The 23,938-nt window shown below is 44.4% G+C and overlaps 2 protein-coding genes across 13 annotated transcripts in view; one reads left to right on the top strand and one right to left on the bottom strand.

Moving 5' to 3' along the window:
* Positions 1-1,134: 1,134 nt before the first annotated feature.
* MTFR1L (mitochondrial fission regulator 1 like) lies at positions 1,135-19,635 on the top strand. 12 transcript variants are annotated; one of them, XM_080801468.1, is made up of 8 exons: positions 1,146-1,219; positions 4,847-4,991; positions 5,469-5,573; positions 8,423-8,532; positions 8,724-8,935; positions 10,196-10,326; positions 10,450-10,517; positions 18,198-19,628. In XM_080801468.1, the coding sequence occupies exons 2-8, from the start codon at positions 4,968-4,970 to the stop codon at positions 18,301-18,303; spliced, it is 756 nt and encodes a 251-aa protein (XP_080657594.1). In that variant the 5' UTR covers positions 1,146-1,219; positions 4,847-4,967; the 3' UTR covers positions 18,304-19,628. The 12 variants fall into 12 exon arrangements, with proteins under 12 accessions (XP_080657597.1, XP_080657600.1, XP_080657594.1 ...); XM_080801467.1 differs by lacking the exon at positions 1,146-1,219 and adding an exon at positions 1,831-1,885; XM_080801466.1 differs by lacking the exon at positions 1,146-1,219 and adding an exon at positions 1,875-1,914.
* AUNIP (aurora kinase A and ninein interacting protein) overlaps positions 19,624-23,938 on the bottom strand; it is a gene marked incomplete at its 5' end in the record, with an annotated part of 23,791 nt that continues 19,476 nt past the window's right edge. Inside the window, 3 exons of the mRNA XM_080801477.1 lie at positions 19,624-19,945; positions 20,107-21,527; positions 23,409-23,547. Of these exons, the coding sequence (XP_080657603.1) occupies positions 20,683-21,527; positions 23,409-23,547 (984 nt within the window). The 3' untranslated portion in view covers positions 19,624-19,945; positions 20,107-20,682. The remainder of the gene's footprint in view (positions 19,946-20,106; positions 21,528-23,408; positions 23,548-23,938) is intronic.

Raw genomic sequence — 23,938 nt, 5'->3', positions numbered from 1 at the left:
ACCGGAGCCGAAGGCAGAGGCTGTAACCCACTGAGCCACCCGGGCGCCCCTCAAGTGATGTTCTTAAAGTAAGTTTGTGATAGACCTAGTAGTAGAACTTAGTACTGTTTTTAGAATCTGATGAGAAAGATTCTGAAGTTAATTACCCATTTCTTAGAAACAGAGCCTAAGGTAGGCCTTAGGTAAAAAAAATTTTTTTTTTTTAAGGGAGTATGCTTCAGGGAAAAACCTGTATAAGAAGAGGTGAAAAAGGGGAGCCTAGCTGGCTCAGTTGCAGGAGCAAGTGACTCTCGATCTCAAGGTTGTGAGTTCAAGACCCATGTTGGGTGTAAAGCTTACTTTTACAAAATTAAATCTCTTTTTAAACAAACTTTAAATTTTTTTTAATTAAAACAAAGGAGTAATGAAGAATGGGAGAAGGAAAGATGCTAAGCAGGAGTAGAGTCTCAAATCCTAGCCTGGGCATGATCACGGGGGAAGGGTTCTGGGACATAAGCCTCACCACAGAGTACAACCTGTCTTTGGTACCCTGTGTCAGTCAGTCATTCACTTGGGAGGTGGAGTAAATTCCCAGGTTAGGGCCTGTGGGCTCCCTGTTGTAAGTGCAATTTTCCAGAGAAGGGGGCAGCTGTGTGAAGCCGGCACAGCAGCCGGAAGGTGGGTTCGCTGGGAGGGTAGAGGTGATTTGGATGGAGCACCAAGGCAGCATCTAGCACCCCCCGGAAAGGGTGATCTGCAAGATCTGCCATTGACCAGGGAGGAGAATCAATGATTAAACAATTTGCCATCCTGGAAAGAAGGCTGGACCTGGAAGTCAGCCCTCGTCATTTGAAATATGGTAAGGATCAGGGTGGGCCGCTGAGGTCCCTGGCTAGGACAGCTATGTAATTTGCAGGATCTAGTGCAAACTGAAAACTGCAGGGCCCCTTGTTAGTTTAGACACACACACACATTCAAGAGGGCAACAGCAGAGCGTTAAAGCAAGTGCGGAGTTCTGAGCAAGAGGTCCTCTGTGGACTGCCCGACCATGTCCCCGCTGTGAAGCCAGCCCGTCCGCCGGCAGCTGGGATTGCAGGCTTTGAGACCCAAGAACTGCAGGCGGGGAGCCAGGCACAGCCGTATGCTGAGGTCAGAGGAGAGCACGTGACCCAGGACTGGATGCCATGGAGACCAGGACTAGGACCAGGACCGAGGGGGTCTAAGCGGGAAGAGGGAATGGGTGAGTGAGCCTGGAAGGAATGTGGGTCTCTGTCCCAGTGCGTGTGTGACAGCGAGCGAGCAAGAGAGCCAGCAAGCTACGAAGAGCTGAAGGGCAGTAGTCAGAGGAGAAAGAGGCTTCTTGTTGGACAGAAGACTGTAGAGGATCTTGGCTGGGAAGCTAGAAGTGTGAAAAGCGGACAGGCGAGATGAGGCGAGGCAAGAGGTAGGTCCGGAGGGCCTGGAACGCCAGGGGAAGGATTCTCAAGTGTGCCTAAGCGTAGGGACAGCAGACGCCACACAATTTGGGGTCCGGGCAGAGATGCAGTCAGGCCTCCGCCGCTAGAGGTCGGATCAGGACTACCCTAGGAGAAGAGCAAGGAGGCGGAGACCAGTGGCGGAAGCCGCCAATTAGACCGCGGAGATCTCCAAGCGCCGTCAACTTTTCCCAAGGCCTGGGCCAGCGCGGGCGTGGTCTTGGGGGTGGGCGTGTCCCCTTCCTCGGGATCCCCGCGTGAGGCCGCCAGCAGCCCCGCCCCGCCCCCACCGAAGCCGCGGGCCGCCTTCCGAGGGCGCGTGGGGGCTCGCCGCTCGGTGCGCAGCCGCGAAGGATCGCTTCCGGGGGCGGGTCAGCGGAAGTGAGGGTGGATGAGGCTGGGCGGCCCGCTGGGGTAGGAGGGGCCGTGAGGTGAGTGAGTCCCGGAGCCGGAGTCTGAGGTGAGACTAGGTCCGAGTGCCGCTTCGGAGGCGGGAGCGCGGTCTCCCAGCCCGACGGTCGACGCGGCCTAGTGCCAGGCACTCTGTGGAGCCCGCGGCTCCTCTTCCCGCGCCAGTTCTCGCGGGAGCCCGCGTTGTCCGCCTCGCTCGGCTGAGGGTGGGAGGACTCTGCCCGGGGGGGTAGTTGCTCGCCCGAGTCAGCCAGCTTCGGTGGCTGTGCTACAGCAGAAGCTTATCGTTTCGGCTGCGCTCCTCGGCCAGCCAGGCCACTTCGGCCTCCTCGCTTCTTCGGGACCCGGACCCGGGCCCGTGGGTCCGAGGGCCACCAGGGCCGGCGGCGAGAACTTGGCCGACCTTGGCCCTTTGGGGTCGGACCGTTACGGGGGAGGGGAGGCGGGTCCCGGGCAAGGTCCCTGCAGCGGCTCCCCCCGTACAGCCGCTTGGGGTTCACGCGGGCTGTCCCTCGCCAAGTTCTACCGAGTGCGGCGACCTCGGTGGGGCGCTCGGTGCCGGGGTGATGAGAGCAAACCCTGCCCCGGGGGAGCCCCGAGTCTTCTGCGGGAGAGCGTGTGTGAAAAGGCCATGACAGCGGCCTGGAAAGGGGTCGTGGGAACGTAGAGGTGCTGAGAACCAACCTGCGTTGCCAGCGAACTGGGGGAAGTCTTCTAGCGGATGACACTTGGGGCGGGGAGGGAGGTGAGGGTTAAGCCAGAGTTCTTCGTTCGTGAGCGAACGTTGAAGTGCTCACTGGGGACTAGGCAAGCACTGTGCTGTGCCTGGGGAAGCTCCTGCCCTGCGACAGACAGCTGATTACGCGGGCTCTAATTACTACTGTGAGAGAACTGGGAGGGAAACGTGGGGTGCTGGGGGAGGGGAGGCAGTAAGGATCTGTCAGGAGAGGGGAGGTGATGCTTGAGCTCTGAAGAATGAGGAAGAATGAGCTTGGTGAATGAAGAAGGTGTTGGTGTTTCAGGCAGATTGGATCTGTGGAGAGGAGCTGAGAGGTGGCCAGCATGGCTGAAGGGCAAGGGGAACGTGGGAGGTGTGGCTGTCAAGTGTATAGGGTCCCAGCTGTAGGCCTTGGAGTTTGGTTTAGTTAGGTTGGGCCTGATTGTGGAGGACCCTGCAGGCCATCCCGTCTAGATGTTACCCTGTTGGCTATAGTGGGGCAGGGTGGGGGTGGGGATAAACATAGGAGCAATGTGTCCTAGAAAGATCCCTCTGGCTGTTGCGTTAGGCCTGAGTCTTTGGGGGTAAGTTTGGAGAGGAAGTGGTTGTAGTGTCGAGTGAGAAACACAGGGAAGCACTGTTGTGTGAAACTCGTGGCAGGCCGTGATATTCAGCACGGAGCCTGGCACACAGAGGAGCTCTGATAAAAGGCTTGAACTGCATGGAGCTGAGCCCATGCAGAAGGCAGCAGAATCTGGGTCAGACTTGAAGTGCTTTCTACTGGTGTGGCCACTGAGTAGCCTTAAGACACTTCGTCTCTCCAGCTTCCTTTCCGCATTTGTATCGTAATGTGAGTGACAACTCCTCTCCCACAGGTGAAAGAGAAATCCTGCAAGGGAGGTTTCAGCCCATCCTCTGTTCAGAACCTGTCCTTGGTTCCCCAGTGACTTCTTCCCTGAGCATTCCCAGCCCTCATGACTCGACCCCCAATATACCTGTGCTACTCTTATGCCTCTCTCGCCGTCCTGTCCTGGACCTGTGCTTTTGTTGCTGTTTTTCATCCCTTCCTACCCCCTCTGAACTCACCATGAGGCCTTGGCGCCAGGGGCCTGAATTCATCTGGCCACCTGCTTAGTGTACCTTTCTTAAGAGTGATATTCAGCGTTTGCTAGACTTGTGTATTCAAGTCCTATATCTCTTCATATTGTGTGTTCCTGGAGAGCATGGATGTGTCTTACTCCTTCCGTAGCCCCTGCAGTACCCAGCACAGGGTCTGCCACAGAGCAGGTATTGTTAATGTTTGATGAACAAGGGAGTGAGTTCATTGATTGCATCTGCTCGCCATGTAAGAGCAGCTGGGAAGAATACAATCAGGAGTGATCCCATCCATCTGTGTTGTGTTTGGACAGTTCATTAAGCACTTTAAAATCTTTACCCTATTTCACTGATTTATCTTTAAGGTAATCTAGGATGGCTGCTCTTGTACTCTTTTTTTTGTTTTAAAGATTTTATTTATTTGACAGACAGAGATCACAAGTAGGCAGAGAGGCAGGCAGAGAGAGAGAGAGAGAGAGGAGGAAGCAGGCTCCCTGCTGAGCGGAGAGCCCAATGTGGGGCTTGATCCCAGGACCCTGAGATCATGACCTGAGCTGAAGGCAGAGGCTTTAACCCACTGAGCCACCCAGGAGCCCCTTGTAGTCTTTTTACATATGGAAAAACCAACATTCAGGAAAGTTATGGGACTTTTGTAAGGCTACAAGACCAGTAGATGGCTAAACAGGATGAAAATTGTTGGCTCTCTTCCCTGTAGCCCAGTAGATGGAGATTGACAAGAGCTGGTGGTTTATTCTCCTCTTGTCTACTCTACCTCTCCCCCTTGCCAAGACTCAGCAGTGCTAGGCTTGGTGGCACATGCTGGGGCTTTTACACCCTATCTTCAAGAATGAATGCTGGGTTTGAGCGGTACCTACAGTTTGGCTTTTAAACTACCAAGAAAGTTCTGTTTACATCTCTAAGTAATGCCTCAGGAAACCCAAGGGATCCGGAAGATCCCAAGAGTTGGCCAAGCTCATGCCACAGGTCTGGGACAGAACCTTCAAGGGTCTGGATTTGGAGCCATTGTTGGGGGAGGGCAGCCTCTTGGGTTTTCTCCCCTGTGAAACATCAGAGAAACCTTGGTGTTGATCATAGCTCTGCAAGGACCTGGTTTTTGTGGGGCTTGTGTGGTGGCCATTGAGTCTCCGCTGTGGGGGTTGTTTCACAGGAAGGGAAATCTGGTGTTCCTTAAAGATGGCCTGATATGAAGAAATCACGCCTCCAGCCTCCCCAAGCCCCCAGAGCTGCCCTGTGGCTGCCTTGTCCTTCAAGTGCAGGAGCCGGTTGAAATGTCCGGGATGGAAGCCAGTGTGGTAAGGGGCATTCCCTGGGCAGGGCTGTGGTAGGGAAGGGTGAGCACTGGACCTGCTGAAATTCTGTAGGAAATTCTGAGACTCTCCAGTTAATTCTTCCTTTCCCCTGGAGGCGACTCTTCTACATATCCCCACCGCTTGCTCCCAACAGGCAAAACTGAGTGTGGTCTTGGGGGCAGTTAAGGGGTCAATGTGTTTCTGCCTTTCTGGGCGGAGGGAAGGGAGGGAAACCTCTATGATCCCTACACTTAACTAATTCCTCTCACCTTCACTGGATCCTTTTACCATGCCTTGACAGCAGCAGATGTTCCCTTAAATGGCTGGCAACTGGGGAACCTGCCCTCACTTGTACCGAGACTTGACCCATACACAGTGCCCTGTCCCTGGGATTGGGGACTTCAGTCTCCCTTCTAAAGGGGAGGGGGAAGAATGGAACAGTAGTTGGACCTGTCTCTGAGACTCGTCTCTCTCCTTTAGACCATCCCAATCTGGCAAAACAAGCCACATGGGGCTGCTCGCAGTGTAGTGAGAAGAATTGGGACCAACCTGCCCCTGAAGCCATGTCCCCGGGCATCCTTCGAGGTAAGTGTACTGAAAGAGCAGGGTAAGAGGCTCATCGGCTATGGCAGGATGGTGCTGCTCTGTGCCCCACACTGCTTGGTGTTGCTAAGGCAGGTGGCTTTCCTGATCACTTTTTCATTTTGTCAGGAAATATTTATTAAGTGCATATAATGGATACTGGTCACTGCCTTCCTGATTGCACACAAAACTCTGACCACAACAGACTTCCAGTCTGTTCATAAATAAAAATCTTGCGTCTTTGGTGCCACTAAGTGACTAAGATTCCATCAGGCTCCTGCAGTCCAGTTCATCAGCATAGGCCAAAGGCCCTTGCCAAGCCACATTCCCAGAGTAGTCATGTCTCTGCCCTAAGGTGTTTGCCTGCAACCCTGGCAGGTCTCTACGTGGGACACTGAGTGCTGTGTGACTGAGTCAAACTCTGCTTTTCTTACCACCCCCAAGACTTGACTGCTTAGCCACCTATTTTTATGTAGCCCTGAGGCTATTACTCCCCATCCTTTTCTTTCTGGCTCAGTCTGGCCACTCCTTTACCAGAGCACTTAAGGCTTACCTCTGTGTCTAGGGCCATTAGCACCCACTCACAGCAGATTCTTGCTGGCGCATGTCTGAGCCCTCCCCCAACTTCTGCAGTGGAAAGCTAAGTAGCAGTTATTAGTCCCAGCTACCTCCCTCTAAGAACTAGTCATTAAGAACCAGCTGCAGGCTAGATGCTTAAGATGTGTGTTTGGGGAACTGGGATGCAAGGGAAGGACCAGCTTTCTGCCTACACAGAGGAAACAGAAATATATGCCTGAAAAAACATGGGCCCAGTGGAAACAAATGAAGGAGGCTGAGTGTCTGTATCAGATGCTGAACTGTGAAATCGTAGAAACTCATCCTAGAGTCAGAAATGGTGTCAGGGCTGGTATCAGAATCAGGAATGGAGTTGGAAGTATGTGATACGGGGTGGCTGTGCTGTGACCCAGCTTGCCAGTTATCCAGAATTGCCTAAAGGGCATGGCAGGATGTGGTCCTAGCTGCCTCAAGCATCAGAAACAAAGGGAAGCACAGCTAGGAAGTGTGAGGGACTCGATGGATGTTGCCCCCACACTTGGCTATCACCTCTTCAGTCCTCTGGCCAGATGCTGCTGGGCAGGGACGATAAGGGCAGGAGTATGCGTGAATAGTATTAGTAATGCTAGCTAACACTTACTGAGCACATACTGTGTGCCAGGCACTGTGCTAAATACCTTATATGTGTTAACTCATTTAATTTTCAATAGGGGAACAGCATTCTGGAAAGGAAAACAAATGGAAGCTTCCCCTAAATGGTCCATTTTAGCAGTTAACTTCTGGGTCAGTGGAAGTCCTTTCCTGTGTAACCCTGGAGCATCACATTGCTCCTGTGAGACTCAGGTTCCCTGTCTAAAAGCTAGAGCTATCAACTCCTGATCCACCTACCTGTCTATAGCAGAAACATCTGAATTTAACTCATGTGTAGATGGGTTTTTGAGAAATTGTCCCTGGATTTCTGTTGTAAATTAATTATCTTAATTATTTAAGGCAGTCTTGCAGATATATTTTTTAAATTTACCCATATAAAAATACTAAATTATGAAAAGTGAAAAAAAGGAAATTATATGTAATCATGTACTCATCACACAAAATAGTTAATAATTTTTTAAAGATTTTATTTATTTATTTGAGAGAAAGAGCATGAGAGGGGAGAAGTCAGAGGCAGAAGCAGATTCCCCCACTGAGCAGGGAGCCCAATGCGGGACTTGATCCTGAGACTTCAGAATCATGATCTAAACTGAAGGCAGTTGCTTAACCAACTGAGCCACCCAGGTGCCTGTTAATATTTTAGTATAGTTACTTTCCACCTTTTTCTAAATGCATGTGGGTGTTTTTTGTTTTTGTTTTTTTACTTTGTTACAATCATAGCATGATTGAATCCTCCTGATCTTTCATTTAACATAAAGTCACTCAGCCTTGTCTGTTCCCTGATTGTTTTGTTATCTGGGTTGAGAGGCTACTTTAAGGAATCCTCCTATTCTTTTGATATAATTAATCATCTTTTTATTTAAATCCAAATAATAAAATGATGAAGTTTGCTTAAAACAGCGTTGCTATAACAGTGTAGATCCCAATGAGCTATGGAGGTGTTGTAAAGAGCTAGCCCAAGAAACTTTGCGTTGATGTCCTTGAACCTGTATTTTCATAGCTGGAGAAAACAAGGTGCTCTTAGTGGCCATCTCTGTTGAAAGGTAACTCTCACCAGTCCCACTGAAGACACCTTTGCTCCAAACAGGGGTCAGCAAATGTTTTAAGAGGCCAAATAGTAAATATTTTAGTGTGGGGGCCATAACTACTGTTAAAACTACTCACTTCTGCAGCTGCAGCTTAAAAAACACCACAGACGATATAGAAATGAATGGGTGTAACTTTCCAATAAAACTTTATATGTAAAAATAGGTCCCAATCCTGCTCTAGGCCGCCATGTTTTTGCTTAGAAGATATAACAGCCTCATAACTGATATCTTCACTCTCATGCAGGTTCCACACAGCAGCCAGAGTAATCTTTCAAAATCTGATTCTTACTTAAAATCTTCCAGTGGCTTATTATTGGTCTTAGAATCAAAGTTTTTAATTCACTTTCCTGCCTCTTGCAAACCACCCTCTACCCCCAGCTCTGTCTGGGTGTGCTGAACTACTTGTAATCTCTTCTGTCCTTTTTCCAACCAAGAACTGTCTTCTCCCCTCTCTAGGAAGCCTTCCTGATACTTAGGTGCCCCTCCCATGTGTTTTGGAGTCTTTGATAGTCTCTTGATGTCAACAAATGTTTTTTGATGACTTTTGCTTCCCTGTAGACCCTGCCCAACATCTCTGATCTGTGTCTGAGGGATGTACCCCCAGTCCCTACTCTGGCTGACATCGCCTGGATTGCTGCAGATGAAGAGGAGACATATGCCCGGGTCAGGTAGCTGAGGCAGTAGCTGGTCTGCTGGGAAACGGGGAGCTCCTTCCCACATGAGGTGGCAGCCAATAGGGGGAGTGCTTATGGAGGGCTGAGGGCAGTAGGAACAAAAGCTGTGGGCTGAGTAGGAGCAGAAGTTTTAGAAGGGATGCAGTGGCCAGCTGTCTCTGACATACTTGTTTTCCCTGATCCAGAAGTGACACACGGCCCCTGAGGCATACCTGGAAGCCCAGCCCTTTGATTGTCATGCAGCGCAATGCCTCAGTGCCCAACCTGCGTGGGTCAGAGGAGAGGCTTCTGGCCTTGAAGAAGCCAGCCCTGCCAGCCCTAACCCGCACCACAGAGCTGCAGGATGAGCTGAGCCACCTGCGCAGCCAGATTGCTAAGATAGTGGCAGCTGATGCAGGTAGGAGCCCCGGAGTCAGCGCCAGAATTTAGCAGGCTGTTCCTTTGCCCCTGGCTTTTGGTACAGAAGAAGGGTAGGAAAATGGTGGTCCATGGTTCAGGGAGACAGGCCCAGAGCTCTGCGGTTGTCCCGAGGACTGGCTGGTCTATAGTCCTCCTTGGGATTGTTTCCATCAGCCATTTTGGGCTGACTGGTTTGATTAGGAACAAAATCTTCACTTAACCTGTGACAACCCCGCCCCCCCCCCCCGCCCCCGCAGATTCCCTCCCTTGGCTACAAAAACCAACACCCTCTATCAAGTGTCTTTAAGATTACATCTTCCGCGTGAGTCTTAGGCAGCTTCCCTTTTCAATGAGAAATAAGGATTCCCCTCCCCCCCAATTAAGAGAGAGATCCCCTTTAAGCTGTCTTCCTATCTACATATCTTCCCTTTCCTTGTTCTCCCAGAGATTACCTCTCCATCCCTCCACCTGTCTGTCTGCAGTTAAGGCAGAACCACCACTAGAAATAGAGGGGAGTCTGCTTTGACCTAGTACATGAAACACGAACATTGGCTCTTCCCCAAGCTGCCCATCCTGTTCCTTCTATACATTCTCACTTTTTTGCTTCTTGTCAACTTAAAGTCATAGCTCCCAAATCTTACCTCTTGGTAGAACACATGAAAATCATGGTGTTCTTTGCAATTCTCATATATTTAATTCACTCATATGGCAGTTTAATAGAGGCATTGTACTTGAATTTTCCATTTACATATTGGCTACATTTTTGTCATCCTGAAAAATGAAACTAAGAATTTTTTGTTTTCGAAACTCCTTCAAGATTTGAAAAACTAGGAGGACTATCACTATTCTATTTTTGCTGTTTCTTCTAGTCACAGATAGGAGCACAGTTAGAAGCACTAGCCCAATTAGAGAAAAGGACACATTCTGACCTTGGTTCTGTCACTGTTGCTTTGGTAGAAATAGGGCTGTCCACAGGCTCCTGCAGAATCGAGCTTTTAGAAGACTAAGCCTTTATGTGGTGGGTTTTTCCACACTCCCAAAACACTGGATGTGCTCAGTGCTTTCCCATTTTTAGATCCTGAGAGGGGAGGGTAATGGAGGAATCCTCCAATGGCTTGCAGATAGCATCCTGGGCTCTCCCAGAATGTCATGTCAAGCCCAGGAAATGAATGTCTGATAGGCACTGCTTGTGGGGAGAAGGTATTACTGCTGTATTCTAGTCCCAATGTCCATCCATGCCTATTGTTTTCTCTTTCAGCTTCGGCTTCATTAACGCCAGATTTCTTATCTCCAGGAAGTTCAAATGTCTCTTCTCCCTTACCTTGTTTTGGATCCTCATTCCACTCTACAACTTCCTTTGTCATTAGTGACATCACCGAGGAGACCGAGGTAGAGGTCCCTGAGCTTCCATCAGTCCCCCTGCTTTGTTCTGCCAGCCCTGAATGTTGCAAACCAGAACACAAAGCTACCTGCAGCTCGTCTGAAGAGGATGACTGTGTCTCTCTGTCCAAGGCCAGCAGCTTTGCAGATATGATGGGGATCCTGAAGGACTTTCACCGGATGAAACAGAGCCAAGATCTGTAAGTATGTGATAAGGAGGTCTGGTAGTGTGTTCACTGTTTATTTAAGTCACCTGTGGCCAGTGATCTACTAGAAAGAATTTACAAAGTCCTCAGTAGTAACTATGTACTACTTCATTCACAAAGCTTGCCTGCTTAATCACACCTGGGGCTCCAATTTGAGAAAAGAACATTTTACATTTGGTTGGTGTGATCTAAGCCAATCATTAGTAGAAATTTTATAAGAAGCCTCGTCTAATTTAACTTTGTCCTGGGGCAAAGTCGGAGGGGGGGTGCTTTACCACTTCAGTTCTTAAACTGCTAGTGACAAGTATCCCCATATGCTACCTTTCAAAATGGGGTTCCATAATAATTATTTTAGCATCTCAAAATGATACTTTTTTTGATGGAAGGAGAATTTCATAAAGTTGGGGTTTCTGCTTTAAAATACAGTGGTCCCTTATGCAAACCAACTCTCCAAATCCAGACATATTTGAGACTCTTAACCTGGGTGTCCAGCAGAATTGCTAAGATTTGTTATAAATACACCTTAAACTTACTAAAGCAAAACCCACCAAGGAGTGGAGCCTTACGTCTGGGGATCTTTTCTCCTTTGTTAACGGAAAGAGCTGGGTTGATGACTAAAAATGAGAAAGTAGCACCATCAGCAGAGATTCAGAAATGTGACAGATTGATCTTATCAATCACTAGAATTTAAAGCACCTATTTTCCAGATATCTAGGACACTCTTTTTTGATGTATTTATTAGGTGACTCAAACCTACCCCAATCTGGAGGTGGTTTTGTTCCCATGATTCCCTTGTGATGTGAACGTTTTACTGTGAATTCTAGATCTCTCATAAAAACCTCTGGGAAAAAATCTTAATAACAGATAAGTAATCTGCCTGATAAAGATAATTCAAAGTAAAGGTCATAAAGATACTCACCAAACCAAGGAGAATGGATGAACAAAGAACCTCAACAAAGAGATGGAAAATACACTGAAGTACTAAACAGAAGTCACAGAGCTGATGAACACAATAACCGAACTACAAAATTCATCTATTTGCCCTGAACCCCTCTAGTGAAATAGAAGAAAGGATAAGTAAACTCGAACACAAAGCAGTAGAACTCCCCCAATCAGAGCAGCAAGTAGAAAAAAGAATGGAAAAGACCAAAACAAACAAACAAAAAAAGTAAAGATAGCTTAAGGAACTTATAAGACAACATCAAATGGACTAATGTTCTCATTATAGGGCTCCCAAAAGAAGAGAAAGGTACAGAAATCTTACTTGAAAGTAGAATGGCTGAGAGGCATCTGGGTGGCTTAGTTAAGTGTCTGCCTTTGGCTCAGGTCATGATCCCAGGGTCCTGGGATTGAGCCTTGCTGCTTCTCCCTCTGCCCCTCCCCTAACTTGTGCTTGCACTTTCTCTCACTCTTAAATAAATAAAATCTTTTCTAAAGAAAATAGAATGGTTGAAAATGTCCCTAATGTGGGGAAGCAAACAGACATCCAGATCCAGGAGGCCCAGAGAGTTGTAAATAAGACGAACCCAAAGAGACCCTAAAAGCAGCGAGCGAAAAATAACATATGTAAAAGGGAACCCCCATAAGACTGTCAGCATGTTTTTCAACAGATACTTTGCAGGCCAGAAGGGACTAACATAATATATTCAAGATGCTGAAAGAAGGAAATTTCTTATCTAGCAAAGTTACTCAGAACTAAAGAGAGAGTTTTCCAGACAAGGAAAATTCCAACGGAATTTATCACCACTAAATCAGCTTTACCAGAAATGTTAAAATGACCTTTTTAAGCTGAAAAGAGCACTAGTCAGTAACAGGAACACATAACAAATAGTAAATCTCACTGGAAAGATAAATAATAAAAATAGTGGATTCATCACTTACTGTTAAGGTTAAAAAGACAAAAGTAGTAAAAATAACTGATTACAATAATTAAGGGATATTTTAAAAAAAAAAGTTGAACTGTCACACGGGGTGGGGGAATGACTGTATGGATTTTGACTCCCCCCCCAAAAAAATGGATACACAAGTTAAAAAGATACAAAATGTGGGGGTAAAAATGATGAGCTTTAGAATGTGATCAATCTTAAATTGGCAACTATTTCATCTTAAAATAGATTAACAGATACAAGTTGTTATACTTAAAAGCTAATCTTAACCACAAAACAAAACCCTATAGTAAATACACAAAAGATAAGGAATGTAAGCATACCACTAGAGAATGTCATTAAACCACAAAGGAAGAGAGCAAGAGAAGAAAGGAACAGAGAACTACAGAAATAGCCAGAAAACAATTAATGAAATGGCAATAAGGTACTTACCAGTAATTCTACTTTAATGTAAATGGACTTAAATACACTGATAAAAAGACAAGAGTGGCTGGGGCGCCTGGGTGGCTCAGTGGATTAAGCCGCTGCCTTCGGCTCAGGTCATGATCTCAGGGTCCTGGGATCGAGCCCCGCATCGGGCTCTCTGCTCAGCGGGGAGCCTGCTTCCCCTTCTCTCTCTGCCTGCCTCTCTGCCTACTTGTGATCTCTCTATCTGTCAAATAAATAAATAAAATCTTTAAAAAAAAAAAAAAAAAAAGACAAGAGTGGCTAAATGAATTAAAAAACAAACCTATATGCTGCCTATAAGAGACTCTTTTAGATGTAAAAACAAAGTGAAGGGATAGAAAAAGATACTCCGTATAAATAGAAACAAAAAGAAAGCTGGGGTGGCTATACTTATATCAGAAAAAGTCAACTTGAAAACCAAGACTGTAACAAAACAGAGCATTATATAATGCTAAAAGGGCCAATCCAACAAGAGATGATACAAGATTTGTAAATACTTATGAATACATAAAGCAAATATTAACAGACATGAAGGGAGAAACAACCATACAATAATAGCAGGGGGCTTTAGTACCCCACTAATATCAATGAATAGATCGTCCAGACAGAAAATAACACTGGCCTTAAATGACATGTTAGACTGGGTAGAGTTAACAAATATATATAAAACATTCCTTCCAAAACAAAGAGAATATACATTCTCAAGTGCACATGGAACATTTTCTAGGATAGATCATATGGTAGGCCACAAAACAAGTCCAGAACAATTTAAGAAGACTGAAATATCAAGCATCTCTTCCACCTACAGTGAAATGAAACTAGAAATCAGTTACACAAAACTGGAAAATTCACAAATATGTGGAGATTAAACAACATCTGCTGAACAACTGGGTTGGGGGTGGGGTCAAATCAGAAACCAAAAGAAAAAAAGACCTTGACACAAACAAAATGGAAATGTACCAAAATTTAAGAGATACAGCAAAAGCAATTCTAAGAGGAAAGTTCACAGCAGTGAATGCCTACCTCAAGAAACAAAATTCCCAAATAACACAACTTTACACCTTAAGGAACCAGGAAAAAAAAGAGCAGATGAATCCCTAAGTTAGTAGAAGGAAGGCAGTAACATGGATTAGAGAAGAAATAAATGAAACAGAAACTAAAAAGCAATAGAAAAGATGAAAGTAATTGATGGGTCTTTGAAAAGGTAAACAAAATTGACAAACCTCTGGCTAGAATCACCAAAAAAAGGGGGGGGGGACCCAAAATCAGAAATGACATACTACAGTACCACAGATATCAAAGGATAAGAGACTACTGTGAAAAATTATATGCCAACAAATGGACAACTTAAAAGAAATGGATAAATTTCTAGAAACATAGAATCTACCAAGACTGAATCATAAAGAAATAGAAAATCTGAACAGACTAATTACTTAGTCTGTAGGGAGTATTAAATCAGTAGGGAGATTAAATCAGTAATCAAAAACCTCCCAATGAACAAAAATCTGGGACCATATAGATGGCTTCATTGGGTGAATTCTACCAAACATTCAAAGAATACCAGTACTTCCCAAACTCTTCCAAAAGAAGACCAATATTTCTCAAACTTCCAAAAAAGAGAAGATGAGGGAACTCTTTCAGACTCATTTTACAAGGCCAGCATTATCCTCACACCAAAACCGTACAATGACACTAGCAGAAAATAAAGTTCTAGGCCAATATCCCTGATGAACATACATGCAAAAATCCTCAACAAAATATTAGCAAACTGAATTCAACAATACCTTAAAAGGATCACACACCATGATCAAGTGGGGTTTATTCAAGGAATGCAAGGATAGTCCAACATCTGCAAATTGATATGATACACCACATTAATAAAAGATAAGAGCCATATATTCATCTCAGTAGATGCAGAAAACATTCAAGAAAATAAAACATCCATTTGTGATAAAACTTTCACACCTGGGTGGCTCAGTTGTTAAGCATCTGCCTTCAGCTCGGGTCATGGTCCCAGGGTCCTGGGATCGAGCCCCACATCGGGCTCCCTGCTTAGCGGGAAGACTGCTTCTCCCTTTCCCATTCCCTCTGCTTGTGTTCCCTTTCACACTGTCTCTCTGTCTGTCAAATAAATAAAATCTTAAAAAAAAAAAAAAACTTTCAACAAAGCAGGTATAGAAAGAACATACCTCAACATAATAAAAAAGGCCAGATATGACAAGCCCACAGCTAACATAACACTCAGTAGTAAAAGCTGAAAGCTTTTCCTCTAGGATGAAGAATAAGAAAAAGATGCCCATTTACCACTTCAGTCAACATAATATTTGAAGTCCTAGCCTGAGCAATTAGGCAAAAAAAAAAAACAAAAAAAAACCAGAAAAACACAAAGCATCCAAACTGGAAAGAAAGAAGTAAAACTCACTATTTGTGGATGACATGTTATACCCTAATAGAATACCCTAATAGCCCTAAAAACTCAAGAAAATTGTTAGAATAAACAAATTTAGTAATGTTGCAGGATACAAAATCAATAAGTAAAAATCTGTTGTGTTTCTATACACTAATGACAGACTATCAGAGAAATTAGCAACCCAAATTAAAATTGCATCAAAAGAACAGAATACCTAGAATAAAAATTAATCAAGGAGGTGAAAGAGCTGTATACTGAAAACTACAAGACATCAAGGAAAGAAGGAAACACAAATGGGGAGCCTGGGTGGCTCAAGTCGTTGAGTGTCTGCCTCAGCTCAGGTTGTGATCCCAGGATCTTGGGATTGAGCCCCTCATTGGGCTCCCTGCTTCCTCTCCCACTCCCCCTGCTTGTTTCCCCTCTCTCACTGTGTCTCTCTCTGTCAAATAAATAAAATATTTTTTTTAAAAAAAGGAAACAAATATTCCATGTTCATGGATTGTAAGAATATTGCTAAAATATCCATACTACCCAAAGCAATCTACAGATTCAATGCAATTGCTATCACAAGTCCAGTGGCATTCTTTACAGAACTAGAAGTATCCTAAAATTTGTATGGAACCCCAAAGACCCCAAATAGCCAAAGCAGTCTTGAGAAAGAAGGCATCATGCTCCCTGATTTCAAACTCTATTACAAAACTGTAGTAATTAAAATAATGTGTTACTGGCCTAAAAACAAATCAGTGGAGAACAGACCCCAGAAATAAACCCACGCATATATGGACAATTTACAACACAGGACCCAGGAACATAGAGTGGGGAAAAGACAGTCTCTTCCACAAATAGTGTGGGGAAACAGGACAGCCACATACAAATGAATGAAACTCAACCGCTATTTTACACCATATGCAGAAATTAATTCAAAATATACTAAAGACTTGAATGTTAGGACCTGAAACCATAAAACTCCTAGGAGAAAACACAGGCAGTAAGCTCCTTGACACAGGTAATGGCAATGATATATTTTCAACCAGACACTAAAAGTAAAAGCAACAAAGGCAAAAATAAACAAGTGGGACTATATCAAAGTAAAAAGCTTCTGCACAGCAAAGGAAACCAACATAATGAAAAGGCAACCTATTGCATGGGAGAAAATATTTGTAAATCATTTATCTAATAAGGGTTAATATCCAAAATATATAAACTCATACAACTCAATAGCAAGAAAGGAAAAGACAAGACCAAAAACACAGTCTTATTAAAAAATGGGCAGAGGACTCTAACAGACAAGTTTTTCAGAGAAGACACATAGATGACCAATGGGCACATGAAAAGATGCTCAACATCCCTAATCGTCAGAGAAATGCAAATCAAAACCACAAATTTTGCCTCACACCCATTAGACTTATATCAAAAAGATAAGTATTGGCAAGGATGTGGAGAAAAGGGAACCCTTGTTGACTATGGGTGGATGTAAATTGGTACACACATTATGGAAAACAGTATGCAGAAAATTAAATAGAACTACCACACGGGGGTGCCTGGGTGGCTCAGTCAGTTAAGTGTCTGACTCTTGATTTCAGCCCAGGTCATGATTTCAGGGTCTTGAAATTGGGCATGAAGCCTGCTTAAGATTCTCTTTCTCCTTCTCACTAGTGCCCCGTCAAAACCTACCATATGATCCAGCAATTCCACTTCTGGGTATTTTCCAAAACAAAAACACTTGAGAAGATGTATGCACCCCCATATTCACTGCAGCATTATTTACAGTAGCTGGGATATGAAAAAAACTAAGTGTCCACCAGTGGATGAATGGATAAAAAAATTGTGGTATATATACAGATTGGAGTATTATTCAGCCTTAAAAAAAGATTGAAATCTTGCCATTTGCCTCTTTCTCTCTCCCCATCTCTAAAAAATACGGTGGGGGGCGGGGAGGGCGGTGCCTGGGTGGCTCAGTGGGTTAAGCGTATGACTCTTGATTTCAGCTCAGGTCATGATCTCAGGGTTGTGAGCCCTGTGTTGGGCTCTGCGCTGGGCAGGGAGCCTGCCTAAGATTCTCTCTTTCCCTTTCCCTCTGCCCTTTCCCCCATCTCTTAAAAAAAAAAAAGAAAAAGAAATAAGAATCTTACCATCTGCAACAATATAATGCCTTGAGGGCATTATGCTAAGCAAAACAAGCCAGACAGAAAACTATATGATCACTTATATGGGAATCTAAATTAAAAATTAAAAACAAAACAAAACAAAACAAAAAACCAAGCTTGTAGATACAAAGAACAGATTGTTGCTTGCCAGAGGTTCAGGGTGGGGATGGAAGAAATAGGTGAAGGGTGTCAAAGGTAGAAAAGAAATTGAAAACTTTTTTTTTAATTAAAAAAAAATTATACACTTAGAAGTTTGTTAAGAAGGTAGATTATGTTAAGTGTTCTTTCCAATTAAAAACATCTCAGAGTTCCCCTGATGAGCAGCAGGGTTATAGGAAATCCTGAGCACACCTTTTCCCCATAACTAATAAAGGTCAGAAGAGCCAAGTCTGTAGTCACTTTCCCTGCTAACCTGGGGAAATGCTACTAAGAAAAGATACCACCAGAAGGTGGGTGGAGAAGCTTTAGCCACCATAGGCCAACTCTAACCAGTTGACAGTCCTTTACTTCTGCCCACATTTTATAGCCATTTCAGGAAATAGTAGAGCATTCTAATTAAGAAATCAGTTAGCTTTGTTTTGGACTCTGGATTTGCTATTGCTACTTACTGGCTGAGTGCCTAGTGACTTCGGGCAGACTCTAGAACCATTCTGTTTCAGTTTCCTCATCTGAAAAGACTTTGTAAGATTGTTGTGAGGACTAAATGAGATAATATATTCAAAGACACAAAACACTGCCTAAGAGCAAGTATTTGATAAATATAAGCTGTTATTTTTGTCTCCAGGAACCGGAGTTTATTGAAGGAGGAAGACCCTGCTGTCCTTATCTCTGAGGTCCTAAGGAGGAAGTTTGCTCTGAAGGAAGAAGATATTAGTAGAAAAGGAAACTGACAGAACTCAGCTCTGCAAATTCAGTCTCATGCTCCTGGAATTCCTTCAATAGCTGCCTTCCTCACCACAGACCTTTATGCCTCTCAGTTAGAAATCTTTTGCAGCAGTCTTGCCTAAAGCTAGAGCTTGGACTGAAAGAGAAGAGTTGGATCATGCTTCCTTTGCTTTAAACCTTAGCAGAAGCTAAGGGCTGTTTTGCACCAAGACACTTGTTACAGGTAAATGTATAGTTCGGAATGTCTCAGTCTAAAGGGTGAGACAGAAGTTTGGTTTTTCCTTGCCTCTGTGTGAAAATAGGTCCTAAATGAATGGCTTACTTCACTGCATTAGACCCCATAACTGGTCTCACCAGACACTTTGTGCCCAGCTGTCACTCTCAGCAGCTTCCTTGCAGCAGAGCAGGGCTGAGGGGTGAGGGGCTATAAATGTTTATATGTCTGACAGGGCAGGGAAAATCTTATGCTGCTCCATCATAAACTGACACCAGTGCCCAGCAATCACCTTCTCCCTCTCTCCTGTCCCTAGATGTAGAGGTCGGACCTCTGGACCAGCTGACACTTGGGCTACTGCTGGGAGGCCTGGGTTGTTTTTTTCTTAAATATATTTTGTAATACTGTACAACCAAATCTATCCTCCCAGGCCCTGGGACCTCATGGGTTCCACTGATTGAAAACACTTTCTCTTCCATGGACTTTAGTTTAAGCCCAATAAGAAAGAGAAATGGGAAGGAGAAACAGCACCATCCTTCTTCCCGGCCCTTGACTGCTCCTTTGCACTGGGCCAAGGTTTGTACCTACCACACCATGCATGACTCAGACGCCCTCAGGTCCCTTTCTCTATGGTATGTATCCTGTGTGTTTGGGTTGAAGCACTACCTGATATTAAATGAAGGATATGGAGAGATGCTGCATGTGCTCATTGTCTCTGCGCTGTAACCACCTGGTATCCCTCATGAGTATAGGATTCCTACTAATTTTAAGGGTATGTGAACTTTCATGAACAGGTTCCTGGCTTTCCCTCTTTCTTTACAAAGTCCTGCCTATATAAGAGAAAACTTCCATAGGGAGCCTCTTGTCCCCTTCTGTAGGGATTTACCCTAAACTCTTATTCAAGTAGTTCCATCTTAGAACTTGCACACTTGCCCTGTAGAGGCTGTTTAAGCTTCCTAAGGTAGCTAGCACACCTGTGACATGAGAAACTGCCACCTGGTGGATAACATCTTGGCTAGAGTATGGGTGTTGAGATGGGACCCATGAAAATGATAGAACATATAACTATTAAAAGTTGCTTTTTCAGAAATAAAATGGTAATGTTTTAGTTACCGTTAGAGTCAAGTTTGTAAACAGCCATTTATTTGGATTCATAATTTTACAAAGGGAATTCTCTTACACCTTGTGTAGCAGAGTGATATCATCACATCTGGATTGCTATGTAGCCTCAGGCTTTTTTTAATAGCACAGGCTTTAAAAATTTTTTTTACTTTTTTAAAGATTTTATTTATTTATTTGAGAAAGAAAGAAAGCAAAAGTTGGGGGGGGGGTAAGTGGGGGCAGAGGGAGAGGCAGACTCTCCACTAAGCAGGGAGTCCGATGTGGGGCTTTATCCCAGGACCCAGAGATCATGAAGGCAGACACTTAACTGACTGAGCCACCCAGGTGCCCCAGCACAGGCTTTCTTTAGAGAGATGTTTAAACATAGAATATAAAACTTTAAAATGCTATAAAGTCCCCACAAAAAAAAACAAAAAACAAAAAAAAACTACCATTGGGGCACTTGGGTGGCTCAGTCAGTTAAGCGTCTGACTGGATCTCAGCTCAAGTCTTGATCTCAAGGTCATGAATTCAAGCCCTGTATTAGGCTACACACTGGGTGTGGAGCCTACTTTAAAACAAAAACACCCTACCATCATTCTACTATTTATCTCTCTATCCTCCCTGCCCCCATACACCTGGGCCCAGGAGGTATGCCTTATAACTCAAAAAGGTGTCAGGAATAAAGGTCCCAAGGTTGCATGGGTAAGATAACAGCCAGAGATTAGAACACACATTCGTAGGAAGCAATGTCCTAGTCAGGGATCTGAAAGGGCAGAGGGGGCTATGCAGGCTGAGTAAGGGCTCTTTAGTAGAAGGGTAAGTACCTGCCCTACCTCCTCTCAGTGCTCATCACAGACTTGGCCAAGGTTACCAGCCACCTCTTCCCGGGGAGACGCACGATGCCAATCATACAGTCTCAACAAGTGGCACCACCTGGTTTATTTACACAAAGAAATGCTCAATAATAACTTCCTCCCTTGCCTCCCTCCGCTGCCCTCCCGCCCAATATTTTCCTATAGCTCTGTCATCTCAAGGTACTTCTAGAACCAAACCATCATAAAGGTATTTAGACTTGGTGCCTGATAACTTGATTACCTTCAGAGTCCTGGGTAAAGAGCAAATCAGGCTGCAGATTTAACTGAGTTGGCCTCTCCTGGCACTGAGCCCCAGAGCTATTGTGCAACTGCCCTAAGCCCCGATTCTGATTGTTCGTTACATCTCGGAAAGGAGCTCTAGAGTTGTGGGCAATGACCCGCTGGCCCTGAGAATCCTCAGTGAAAAGCTGACTCCAGGAGTCATTCTTTTCACTGTCCCAGGAAAACGCAGGGACAGGACAAGGGCTTTGTTTTACTAAGTCTGTGTTTTCTCCGTTCCAGGAATGGAATGTTTGAAGGAGGATGGGGTCCTGCCTGTTTTCTCCGGCAGACACCTTTCCCAATTTAATCTTGTCCAAGGACTGAAGGCCCTTGCCCCCTGGTGGTTGAATGCGTCTCTCCACATCCTGATAGTTTTTTTCCTTAGATCCATGAAGCCATTCCCTTTTCCAGAAAGAGTCTTTATCTCCTTTCTTTTGGTCCAGCAAGTAAGAACCTTCCAAGTTCTGAGTGAAGGAACAAGAGAATGAGGCTTTGCTCTTTCCAGCACAGACCAAGGTGTCAGGCTGGGGCAAAGACAGCATAGTCAAAAACGGAGTTCCCATTCTGTGGTGGTCAGAAGCCTGGAGGGAATGAAGAGAAAGTCCAGCTTCCTGGGTATCTGCAGGGGTTGAAGTGGCTAATGGGGGTGACATGCAATCGTCCTCCAGGCCCTGGATCAGATGATCTAGATGGGCTGCATCTTTCTCAGACTCTTTGTTGATCTGACTTTCTATATGAGACGAAACACTCCTCTGGTCACCACCATTTGTCTTTCCTAGCAAAACAGACATGAATAATTATTCTGCAGGAAATCTCTGCCCTGAGCAGGATTTAGCTGGCTTTTTCTGAAATCTATATCGGCTACTATCATCACCTAGCACAGGGGTCTTAGTTAGACTTATCACACACATTTACAGCTGATCTTCCTGTTTTCTTTTTCTTTTTTTTTTTTTTAAAGGTTTTATTTATTTGTTTGAGAGAGAGAAAGAATGGGAAAGGGGCAGAGAGGGAGAAGCAGACTCCCCACTCAGCAGGGAGCCCAATGCGGGGCATCAGTCCCAGGATCCAGAGATCATGGCCTGAGCTGAAGTCAGGCACTTAACCAACTGAGCCACCCAGGCACCCCATGATCTTCCTGCTTTCAATCTCTGCTTTCGCCAGAATGATCCTTCTAAACCTCAGACCTTATATTCCACTACTCAAATATATGGATGCGTCTAATGACCTACTCAAGTCAAACATGGTAGGTATACTCAGACCACAGCCTACTTTTCCAGCTGTGTTTTAGGATATGGGGTTTAACAGGGCACATGAGTCTTGCCTTTGGTTTTTATTTAATATGGTTTCTGTTAAATAGTGATTTTGGTCAAATATATATTCCTGGATATTATCCTTTGAGAAATATGCACAACACAATTTTTGTAAGGTCACTAAGATCACATTAACCATCCAACTCTAAGAAACCCTCTGGTGACAGTACAAATAACATTAGGGCCTCTACTCTGCAAATATGGCTTGGGAAGGGGAATAAAGACAATCAGATGCTAAGTCAACCAGTTGGATGAACAATAATAAACGACTGCTAGTGTCCAGCTTGTCCATTTTATCAGGCATGGAATGGATACTGTTCTGCCTTAAGGATGAATAACATGGACTACCTTTCCCCCAAATTATACCAAGACCTAATTACAAAGCTGAATGATTTCCTTTTTCCTTCTCCAACAAGAATTATACTGCAGAAACTGTTTTGTGAAAGATTTCTCAACTTTGCCTAAGAATTCAACAGATTATATATATACCAGAATTTTGAAATAGCAGGGGATGACTGGGTGGCTCAGACTATTAAGTATCCAACTCTTGATCTCAGCTCAGGTCTTAATCTTGGGGTCGTGAGTTCAAGCCTCATGTTGGGCTCCATGCTGGGCATGGAACCTACTTAAAAATAAATAAATAAATAAAATTTTTTTTGAAATCAGAAGTGTCCTTGAAAGAAATCTGCCCTTGTTACTTAAAGCCAAAGGGTGCTTATTTTAAGCTTCTCTTTGGGGCAGAGACAGTGAATTTTGAAGATTTGTGTAAAGCAATCCTGGGAATCGCATCAGGAATTAGAGCTCTCCTCCCAAAAACCCTCCAACTGGCAGACACCCTGCTGTGAAGCAGCTCATCACCTGGAAAGGGACATGTAAGCAAAAAACTGCCAAAGGATAATGAGACTCAAGCCAACTTTACGCCAACCTTTCTAAGAAAAAAAGCATCTTTGAACTCTGAATGTTGAGAAGCATTATACAGAAATATCTGTTATCAAGTAATCATATATACACCTCTCATTATGGCCAATCCAAGACATTTACCTAACTAGGGCAGATCAGCTCCCCTGCACACCCCAACTCCCCAAGCATACCTTTCTCCTCGCTGCTCTGCCAGGGAATACAAATATTTAATATTAGACTGAGCACACAGAATGAGAAAATGTTGGTAAAAGCACGTTCATAATGCTTAGCAGAAGGGGATGCTTTGTTGTTTGATATCCTCTTCTAATGAGTCAGCCAAGTTTAACACAATGCACTGGTGTTGCCACTTCTCATAAATTTTCCAGCATGGAAAAATGCACACACTCCTTTTTGCTCCCCGGGTATTCCCAGGCGGGTCATCATACCTGGCTGCAGGGTGAAGAAGGAAGCAATGCTGGTCTGCCGAATGCCTGTAGGTGGAATTCTTTGAGTAAAAGAAATCTTAGCCTTTTTCTCTCCAGGAAAGTGTGTTAGCATTTTGGTGTTTGGCTTCATTAAATGTGTCTGACAAGGGGGAGAAAAAGAATAATAGAACCTATTAATATCAAAACAGCTGCCAGACAGGAGAGATTCAATAAACACCCGTGACCTTCATGGAACCACACTGGACCCTTTGGACTCCACTACTCTGCTACTTTCCGGTTAGTTTTTGCTGTACATCATCATCTATCATTTCCTGTCACACTGATGATGTTTGTTTTTTTTTTTTTTTTTTTAGGAAATCACATATTCCAACTATAGCCCAATCTTTCTACTTCCCCACAGAGATCAGTCACACTGACTAAACAGACAAGATTTGTTATGTGATTCCAAGAATGATACTCTCTCTTACACTTAAAGATAACTAATGATTCTACCTCAGCAGCAGTTGACACATTTTTAGTGGTTTTCAAAT

The sequence above is a fragment of the Martes martes genome (genome assembly GCF_963455335.1).
Source record: "Martes martes genome assembly, chromosome: 4".
NCBI classification, from domain to species: Eukaryota; Metazoa; Chordata; class Mammalia; order Carnivora; family Mustelidae; genus Martes; species Martes martes.
Note: the sequence above shows the minus strand (reverse complement) of the source record. Positions and strands in the feature narration are given on the sequence as shown.

Bases quoted from the DNA above. Each gene is read 5' to 3' on its own strand.
- MTFR1L (XM_080801471.1), top strand. From the start codon at position 4,968: ATGTCCGGGATGGAAGCCAGTGTG. The intron at 4,992-5,468 runs GTAAGGGGCATT...TCTCTCCTTTAG, and splicing joins CCGGGATGGAAGCCAGTGTG to ACCATCCCAATCTGGCAAAA. The intron at 5,574-8,422 runs GTAAGTGTACTG...GCTTCCCTGTAG, and splicing joins GTCCCCGGGCATCCTTCGAG to ACCCTGCCCAACATCTCTGA.